This window comes from Myripristis murdjan, chromosome 8 (assembly GCF_902150065.1).
Source record: "Myripristis murdjan chromosome 8, fMyrMur1.1, whole genome shotgun sequence".
In the NCBI taxonomy this organism is placed as follows: domain Eukaryota; kingdom Metazoa; phylum Chordata; class Actinopteri; order Holocentriformes; family Holocentridae; genus Myripristis; species Myripristis murdjan.
In genome coordinates, this window is record NC_043987.1 from 31,226,398 (window position 1) to 31,236,992 (window position 10,595).

The 10,595-nt window shown below is 40.3% G+C and overlaps 1 protein-coding gene across 1 annotated transcript; it reads left to right on the forward strand.

Moving 5' to 3' along the window:
- Positions 1 to 6,400: 6,400 nt before the first annotated feature.
- Positions 6,401 to 10,314, forward strand: LOC115363689 (GTPase IMAP family member 7-like). The gene is given in 2 exon segments (XM_030057966.1): positions 6,401 to 6,425; positions 9,457 to 10,314. Coding segments are annotated over 2 exon segments (606 nt in total). The 3' UTR covers positions 10,038 to 10,314.
- The last annotated feature ends 281 nt before the right edge of the window (positions 10,315 to 10,595 follow it).

Here is a 10,595-nt window from a genome sequence, read left to right on the forward strand (position 1 = left end):
GCCCACATAACAGCAAAGAGTAGACAGAGAGGTGAAAGAGCGTTTCTGCTGACATTAATATCAGACACACAGCACACACACTGACTACACTTATTTTATTTCACACTGACGCTTTGCGCATTTTTGCAAATTAGTATTTTTGCAAGTGAGTTTAAAATGACTGTCTTACTGCGTCCAACCTCAGCAGCAATGGCACGCTGTGATGGCCTTGTTGTTGGGCCTTGCTAATGCAGCTCAACAATCCGACTGTGTTCAAAGACAGAAAACTTTTTTGCCTTTGCCATCAGGAGGTCATGACAGTGTGGATAGCTGACAGAAAATGACACTGAATCCACATTTTTGCCAAGATTTGGGCTTTTAAAGGCTGTGGTCTTAAACTTTTGATCAGCTGATGAACAGCCTATTTCAGTTTAATGGTTGTTTGCAATAAATTGCTCACTCAATTTTTTTTTTGTCTCACTCCCATTTCTTCTTTTTGCATTTTGAAGCTCTACTTAGAACCTTCTTAAGATCAAACTGTGCAAAATGTAAATTCTTGCAATTTCTCAACTGGTCTTAAGATTTTGATCAGGAGTGTATATATTTTCAGCGTCCACTGGAGCCATGGCCTATCCCAGATTCATTTTAATAAATGATGCCAAGACGTGGGCGGAGGCTCAGAGCTACTGCAGGCAGCACCACACAGACCTGGCCAGTGTGAGGAACCAAGATGAGAACAGAGAGATGGTGACCCTGGTACCGTCCAGAAAAACGGTGTGGATTGGCCTCTTCCGAGACTCGTGGAAGTGGTCAGATGGAAGCGCCACATCATTCCAAAACTGGAACGAGAGACAACCAGAGCGCAGCATTCAAGAGTCTTGTGTGGCTTCAAGGGCTGGCAAATGGGAGAACTTGTCTTGTGCTTCGAAGTTATTCTTTGCTTGTTATAGTGGTGAGTTGTGATCTGCTGCCATACAAATCATTTTGAAACTCTGGCAGTCCAATCTTCACAAAAAACCTTCTGGTGCCTGCTTTTGCTTTCACATAAAACAACCATTCCAGAAGCTGCTGTGAGGAAGCAGGTGGTGAGGGTGAGGCTGACCAAAACGGACTCTTCAGCAGACCTGGAGGAGATGAAGGAGGCCCTCTTGCAGCAGGTAAAGATGCCTTCTTGCATTTTAACTTAACAGGAAACAGTTGAATAAGAGCAACCGAGACAGAAATGGGAAATAGCAAATATTTACCAAAGTCCACCTGTCAGCTTATTATTAGTTTACCCACGAGTTGCCACACAACCTGATGCAGGAGTCAGGCCTGCCTCACTCACAAAGCTGCACCTGATTGGTGCAGCTTTTCCAACAGTCTTGAAGGAGTTCCCACAGGTGTTTAGCATATCTTGGCCCTTTTGCCTTCACTCTGCGGTCCATCTCATCCCAAACCATCTGGATTGGGTTTAGGTCAGGTGACTGTGGAGGCCAGGTCATCTGCCGCAGCACTCCATCACTCTCCTTCATGGTCAAATAGCCCTTACACAGCCTGGAGGTGTGTTTGGGATCATTGTCCTGTTGAAAAATAAATGATGGTCCAACTAAACGTGAACCAGATGGGATGGCATGATGCTGCAGGATGCTGTTGTAGCCATGCTGGTTCAGTGTGCCTTCAATTTTGAATAAATCCCCAACAGTGTCACCAGCAAAGCACCCTCACACCATCACACCTCCTCCTCCATGCTTCACAGTGGGAACCATGCATGTAGAGACCATCCATTCACCTTTTCTGCGTCTCACAAAGACACAACAGGTGGATCCAAAGATCTCAAATTTGGACTCATCAGACCAAAGCACAGATTTCCACTTTGGTTGGACCAAGAAACACAAAGAATGGACATTCCTTGTCTTTCTTGGCCCAAACAAATCTCTTCTGCTTGTTGCTTTTCCTTAGTAGTGGTTTCTTTGCAGCTATTTGACCATGAAGGCCTGATTCGCACAGTCTCCTCTGCACAGTTGATGCAGAGATGTTTCTGCCACTTGAACTCTGTGTGGCATTTATCTGGTCTCTGATCTGAGCTGCTGTTAACTTGTGATTTCTGAGGCTGGTGACTCGGATGAACTTGTCCTCAGCAGCAGAGGTGACTCTTGGTCTTCCTTTCCTGGGTCGGTCCTCATGAGAGCCAGTTTCGTCGTAGCGCTTGATGGTTTTTTCGACTGCACTTGGGGACACATTTCAAGTTTTAGCAATTTTCCAGACTGACTGACCTTCAGTTCTTAAAGTAATTATGGACTGTTGTTTCTCTTTACTTAGCTGATTGGTTCTTGCCATAATATGAATTCTAACAGTTGTCACACTGCAAAAACGCAAAATCTTACCAAGATTATTTGTCTTATTTCAAGTCAAAAATGTCTTATTTCTAGTCAAAATATCTCATTACACTTAAAATAAGACATGATCACCTTTTGTTTGTTTTTAGACAATTTTCACTTGTTTCAGGTGAAAATTCACTTGAAACAAGTGAAAATTTGCTTGTTTCATTGGCAAAATTTGCCAGTGGAAAAAGTGAAAATTCACTTGAAATGAGTGAAAGAAACAAGAAACAAATTTTGACAATCACTTTTTTCAAGCATATTTTCACTTGAAACAAGAGACAATTGTGTATAAACAAGTTACTTCTGAGGTGATCATGTCTTATTTAAAGTGTAATGAGATATTTTGACTAGTAATAAGACATTTTTGACTTGAAATAAGACAAATAATCTTGGTAAGATTTTGAGTTTTTGCAGTGCAGATAGGGCTGTCAGCTGTGTACCAACCCGACTTCTGCACAACACAACTGATGGTCCCAACCCAATTAAGAAGGCAAGAAATTCCACAAATGAACCCTGACAAGGCACACCTGTGAAGTCAAAACCATTTCAGGTGACTTCATCATGAAGCTCATAGAGAGAAGGCCAAGGGTTTGCAGCACTGTCAACAAAGCAAAGGGTGGCTACTTTGAGGAATCTAAAATCTAAAACATATTTAGAATTTAACATTTTTGCTACATAATTCCATATATCTTGCTTCATATATTTGATGTCTTCAGTATGTATCTACAATGTAGAAAGTAGTAAAAATAAAGAAGGTGTGTCCAAACTGGTAGTGTACATTGTGTAAGAAAATGAAAATATTAAACAATAATGTAGGCTGATTAGGCCTGAATAAATCAAAATTTTGTGATCTGAAAATCCAGTCCTAGAAAAATTCTGGTCCTTGGAGAAATGCAGTTCATGACCCCTGCTCTAGAGGGCAGTACAAGCCATTTGTCATGTATTTTCCTTTTGTTCCCTTGCAAGCAGTGCTGAGGATGGTCTGAATATTCAGATGTTCTTTTGATTTTTGCTTTTTGACACTCTTTATGTAAAGAAATAATGTTGTCTCTGAAGAGCCTATAAAACCCTTTTATCAATCCCTTTTCTCCACCTGCTTATTTGGCTTTTTCACCAGTCCTGCATATTTGCTTTACACCTTTAGTAAGCTGTCCGAAAAGATGGCACACTTTTCTCTACACCATTAACTTTTGTACAAAAAACAGAGAATATTCAGGAGCCTCATTACAGAAATATCCAAACTGTAGCATTGTACGTCACTTAATTATGACTTCTAATGAATTCATTTTGACATTGCAGGACCTACTGCCTGCAGAATGGATTCAGAATCTTATGTGGTTTTGGTTGAAGATATTAAAGAGGCATCCTGACTGGTTTACCACTAACCTCTACATAATTACTACTATTAAATGGTTGTCCTAGCTGCAAGTGGTGAAATAGCCCCATATTTGGGATCAAAAATAAAAATGAAGAACTTGCATAAAGAAAAATTGTTTGATATCCCAAGAAAGAGTAAGCTTTAAACTTTAAATTAAAACAGAGATCAGATTTTTTTCATACATTCCCACATGCAGTTATGGGCCAATAAATATCTGACCCGAAAACTTTTTTTTCGATTTGGAGAGGCTGCCATCCAGAAACCGATGCATATATCTGACTAACCATTAATGATTTGAACAGTCCATGTATGTATCTCAAAGCTCTGAAAAAATTGAGAAGCTGGGGCAAATGAAAAGTTGTTTTCAGAAGGCCCAAACATGGTCGACCACGAAACTTGAGTAATTCTTTTTCCATTTTTGAGGGGCTGGCATGCCTACCATTTATGATGTATGACAGATGTTTTTGTATATTCTGATAGAGTAGATGGAGGTGTATTGCCGTACCAAATTTCAGTTTCCTATGTGGTGAAGTTCTTGAGATATTGACACCTGAAAATGGAGGAAAAATAACGACACACGAAAAACGCACCAAAATCGACACATAACCCCCTCACTAATTGGCCGTATCTCAAGAAGTATCCATCTGAGCAAACCAAAATTTTACAGTGTGCCTATTGGATAAATAAGGAACAACTGGTGAAAATGTCAGAATTTTTGAGACCCAACTGTGTGGGATGTCCTGAAAATTTGTTGAAATGACATGGAATGACCCATGTGCCTATTCTTATGCCAGGGGTGAACATGAATGATCTAACTGTCCCTGTGCTGCTGAGGCTGAGTGACAACACACTAACCTGGCTTCAGTGTCACAAGAAAAGACAAAAGACTGTCAGCTGTGCCCCTCCCATCCTGTACAATAGGTTCTGCTGGTTTGGGCCCAATGAACTGCAGCTGTAATTAACAAAATGGAAGTTTCCTCCTTTATTGTTGAGATATGACATGGTGGAAACATTTATTACTCCAATTCCTCACAGTCCTGTTCCTCCTAGTGTTATTAGAATTGCAATATTGGTGTTATACCAGCGTGGTGTTTCTGAGGCCGAGCCACCATCACTGCAGCATGAGCAGCAGCCCAGAACGTCTTGGCACAAGAACACATTGGCTCTATAAAATACCTTTAGAGACAAGGCTGAAACACACACAACAAACACTGAGACAATATTTAGGAGTGTTTGTGTTTGTCAGCTCCGTCAGAGACTGAAGGACCAGGGCCTGAGTGAAGGCGTGGAGCTGAGCTGGGTCACCCAGCCTGATGGAAAGGTCTTCCACAAGGAAGAAAGGAAGGACGAGAGCTGCAGCCGCAAATGATGCCTTTGGTTTTCCTTTTTATGTTACTTCACTTGAAGAAGTAGTTTTACTTTACAAGAAAAATGCAGTCATTATCAATATGCATTTTTGTGTTTCAGAATTAGATTTTCACAGAGATCCAAAACCTTGTGGTCGCTCATTTTTTAACATATATATATATATATATATTTTTTTTTTTTTTTTAATTTTCGAAAAACGTTCAATGTAGGGGAGACTGGGGTAAGTTGAGCCAAAGGGTAAGTTGAGCCACCCCCTGTTGCTAGGAAACGGTAAAAAACATTGATCATTTGACCAAATATTTAAGAGGAAGGCATCATTTCATGGAGTATGTGAAGGTAAGAACTGCATGGGTAAAGTGGTTAGACATTTATTTCCAAAAAAAACATTTTTACTCTAGAAAGTGAATTTAGTCTATCATCAGTTTCCTGAGAATTGTGTTATGACCAAAACGGATCATTTTAAATTTGTTTTATACATCAGTTGTGGTATCTATGAGCTACAACATGAGGTCATAAACTTAGCATAAAAGTGCACTATTTTAGCTGTGGGGACTAAAAAATTCAAAATGGTAGTTCTGGGGTAAGTTGAGCCATTTGGCCAGGGGTAAGTTGAGCCGCCTCAGGAACAGCTGGAGAAGAAGTGTAGAGGCAGAAATGTCGGAGAGTAGGCTCAGCTGGGGAGAGCTTGAGCAAAAAGCCACCAACAGAGTGAAATGGAGGATATTTGTCAGTGGCCTATGCACCCAAGAGGAGCAAAGGGCTTAAGTCAAGTAAGTCAAGTTGAGCCAGAGCCCCATACACTTAATAAGTGTATATACAGCTCAACTTACCCCGCTCCTATGCTCAACTTACCCCATACACGGGGTAAGTTATGTTTACACTCATTCTGTTTGTTTGTAGAGATGCACAATATCCTGAAATATATGCAGATATATTAGTTAGTGACAAAACTATGATGTAGTGATCCTAAATATGAAAAATGGCTCAACTTACCCCTCTCCCACATAATGTAAACTCTCTTTTTTTCTGGAAGGACAAATTTGATCCTTCTAGTATTTACATGTGCAGCTTTTATCTTACTTTCTCTGTACCTTTTTACCTGAAATGTAATCTGAAAGTAAAAGTAAGTGTCACATATCAGTGAGTTTGGATCTATCTGTCCATAAGAAACCACCCATAGTCGTCATGTTGATCATGCAAGGAGCTCATGATTTAGGGGAGGGAACTAGAAGGAGGATATCAAATAAAGGAAAAACAGCAGAGCAGCAGCTGAGACCGGATAACAGAGAGCTTCAACCTCAACAAGACGATCATGGCCAGCAGACTTTCTCAGCCTGGTAAGGAAAGTAAACTTTACTTTACTTTTGCTTAGATGTCATTTGGGTTTGGCAAGGCACAGAACTTTTCACAAATATGAACTAGAATAGTACAAATTCTCTATTCTGAAGTCACAAAAAGATTTAGCTTCCAATCTCACCTGTAACTGTAATGAGCAATAATAATCAATTCTTCCTGGTACACACTATAAAGACGATATTAAGTAAAGGCAATAATGATAAAATACACTCTCTCTTTTGAAAAGATATTTTTATTCTGACAATAAATAACAAATATGATGTTTCAGTCAGAGTCTCCTCAGACCATACTCTGTCTTACATCCAGTTCCTTCATCCCACTGTAACTAATATACTGGCCTTTCTTATATTGTTGTTGTCATGCTCTTTGTAGCCATCAGTGTAGTAGAGCCTCTTTGAAAAGCCAACAACCTCACCAACCCTCACCGCTGCATTGTAAAACATTCAGACAACACAACAGAGCGGCTCTGACACATAAAACAGGACATCAGGATGTGGTTTCAGGGTCTTTCTGTCGCAGGAGTTTGTGGTGAAGTCGCCCGAGTTGTGGAAACACCTGTGCAGGAAGATCAACAGGGCCGATCTTATTATAATTATTATTATGTGATTATTATTACATACCTGACAACACAAATCAGAGGTTTTTTTCTGTTTCCTTTTTTCAGTGCTTTGATTTGTGAGGGATGGGGCCGACCTTACCTACCTACTTAGCCGTGTAATCTATGAAATATAAAACCCATGGGCTAGGTCTACTACTCTGTCAGAATATAAAGATAAGAAAACCTGTGTAAAATTATTTCTCTCTTAAAGATTTTTCTGTTGATCATTAATGAAAAAAATCCCCTTTCAGCTTCAGCAGGTCAAAAAAAGTTTACACTCCTGATCAAAATTTTAAGACCAGTTGAAAAATTGAAAGAATTTACATTTTACACTGTTTGGTCTTAAGAAGGCTCTAAGTAGAGCTTCAAAATGCTAAAAGAAGAAATGGGAGTGAAAAAAAAAAAAAAGAGGAAGCAATTTATTGCAAACAACCATTAAACTGAAATAAGCTGTTCATCAGCTGATCAAAAGTTTAAGACCACTGCCTTTAAAAGCCCAAATCTTGGCAAAAATGTGGATTCACTGTCATTTTCTGTCAGGCATCCACACTGTCATGACCTCCTGATGGCAAAGGCAAAAAAGCTTTCCTGGTAATCACCTCAAAGATTCATTTCAGCATGCTTGATGCTCGTATTTCCAGGTGGCTAGTGGGAATGTTGCTCCAAGTGGTGAAGATGGCTTCACAGAGGGCATCCACTGTCTGGAACTGGTGTCCATTTCTGTAAACTTCCCTTGCCATCCAATCCCAAATGTTCTCAGTTGGATTTAGATCAGGGGAACACACAGGATGGTTCAAAAGAGTGATGTTATTTCTCTGGAAGAAGTCCTTTGTCTGGCGGGCGTTGTGAACTTCAGCCTTGTCCTGTTGAAAAACCCAGTCATTACCACACAGACGATTGCCTTCAGTCATGAGGGATGCCCCCTGCAACATCTCCACATAGCCAGCTGCTGTTTGACGCCTCTGCACAACCTGAAGCTCCAATGTTCCATTGAAGGAAAAAGCCCCCCAGATCATGATGGCGCCCCCTCCGCCGTGTAGAAAACATCTCAGGTGGGATCTCCTTGTCATGCCCGTAACGTTGGAAGCCATCAGGACCGTAAAGGTAAAATTTTTTCTCATCAGAGAATAAAATTTTCTTCCACCTTTCAATGTCCCATGTTTGGTGCTCTCGTGCAAACTCCAAACGGGCAATTTTGTGCCGTTGAAGGAGACGAGGCCTTTGAAGACGTTTTTTGTTCTTAAAACCCTTCTCTCGCAGATGCCGTCTGATGGTTCTGGGACTGCAGTTGGCACCAGTAACAAGCTTAATTTGGGCTGAGGATCATCCCGTGTCTTGACGGACAGCAAATTGGATCCTCTGGCTCAGGGCCGGTGAAATTTTTTTTGGGTCTACCACTTGACTTTTTTGTTCCATAACCCTCAGGATCTTTTAAGAAGTTTAAAATGACTGTCTTACTGCATCCAACCTCAGCAGCAATAGCACGCTGTGAGAGGCCTTGCTTATGCAGCTCAACAAACTCAAACAAGAAAATGACACTGAATCCACATTTTTGCCAAGATTTGGGCTTTTAAAGCCTGTGGTCTTAAATTTTTGATCAGCTGATGAACAGCCTATTTCAATTTAATGGTTGTTTGCAATAAATTGCTCACTCAATTTTTTTTTCTCTCACTCCCATTTCTTCTTTTTGCATTTTTGCAGCTCTACTTAGAACCTTCTAAAGACCCAACAGTGCAAAATGTAAATTCTTGCAATTTTTCAACTGGTCTTAAGATTTTGATCAGGAGTGTATATATGACAAGAAAATATCTATTCAAGTACAAAGTGACCTTCTCTGGTCCTGGTGCTCAATCAGTCAGTCATATAAGTAATAAAAATTTTTATAGCACACGCCCACATAAACCAGAGTGCAACACTTTGTTGACTTTGCACTGTCAACAAAGTGTTGTGTCAGTCTTATCTTATGAAGTTCTCATCAGCCCAGGCAACATGAAAAGGAAGCAAAACAACTTCCCTGACCCGAACCCTAGACAGATGACATCACCTCAACCCAGCCACCTGATTGGACTTTTATCACACCACTGAATGGATGTTATCACTGTTTGCCATGTTTTTTATATTATTTATTCTTCTAATGGAATAAAAAGTATCCAGACTTGCAGAAGAGCAGCAGTAATGTAAACACACTATTACTGTCTTGTTCCCCAGTATCACCTCTGAAATGTGGACGACAAGAGAAAAAGTTTGGAGGTAGTACTTGCAGCGTTACAATCTGCTTCAGGCTGTGAGATTTTACCACATTTGTGGTTTTGCATGAATTAAAAGACGGTGTTGGCAGGTTGATGATGCATATTTGAATGTCAAGCCTGAGGCAGTTCTTACCACATCAATAATGTCCTTGTAAAATTCAACAGAGAATCAAGAACTATGGATTGTGCTCACTGGGAAGACTGGAGTTGGGAAAAGTGCAACTGGAAACACCATCTTGAGGAGAAAAGCTTTTCCCTCTAAGCTGTCCTCTTCCTCAGTGACAACAAAGTGCAAAAAGGAAAATGGACAGTTTGATGGTCTGTCTCCAAGTCTGTTTCCCACCACAAATCCACAGGGCCACCCTGGTTGGTTTGACAAAACAAAACAAGATGATGTGCTGAAAGAGGTCATAAAATGCATCTCATTTGCTGCTCCTGGTCCTCATGTGTTCCTGGTTGTGCTCTAGCTGGGCAGATTCACACCAGAAGAACAGAAAACAGTGGAAATCATTCAGGGAATCTTTGGCAAAAAGATAGAGAGGTACACTATGGTCCTGTTCACCCATGGAGATGATCTGCAGGCTGAAGGAGGCTTTATAGAGGAAATAATTGGTGAAAATCAAAATCTCCAACAATTCATCCAGTAATGCCATGGAGGGTATCATGTTTTCATCAACGGAAGCGAGGATTCATCTCAAGTTGCTGAGCTGCTGCAGAAGATCAAAAATATGGTGCAGAGAAATTGAAGAAGTCAATACACCAGTGAAATGCTCCAAGAGGCTGAGGAAGCCATAACAGAAGAAATGATAAGACTTAGGAGAAATAACCCCAATCTGACACTCAAATATGCAAGAATAAAACCTGAGGAAGACAATTCTTTTATTAAGCAGCTTGGTCCTACTCTGATACCTGCAGCTGGAACTGCAGCTGGGACTGTTACTGGAAGGTACATTGGAAATGCAGTGGGAGCATCTGTTGGTGGTCCAGTGGGAGCTGTGGTGGGAGGTGTTGCAGGGCAAGCACTTGGTGCTGTTATTGTTGATAAGTGCATTATACAATGAATTATATATTTCCAGTCAAAGTCATTAATCTGAGCTGAACTCGTCAGGCCAATATCTAAAAATGAAGATGAAAAATCTGTTTTTTTTTTGTTTGTTTGTTTGTTTGTTTGTTTGTTTGTTTTTGGTGCTACTTCACTTTGATTCATTTTTTATACATTAAATAACATGCTGAGCAGATCAATCATCAATCACATAATTTGAAATGTCACTTGCCACATTAGTGGCAAAACAAGGAAATCTGAT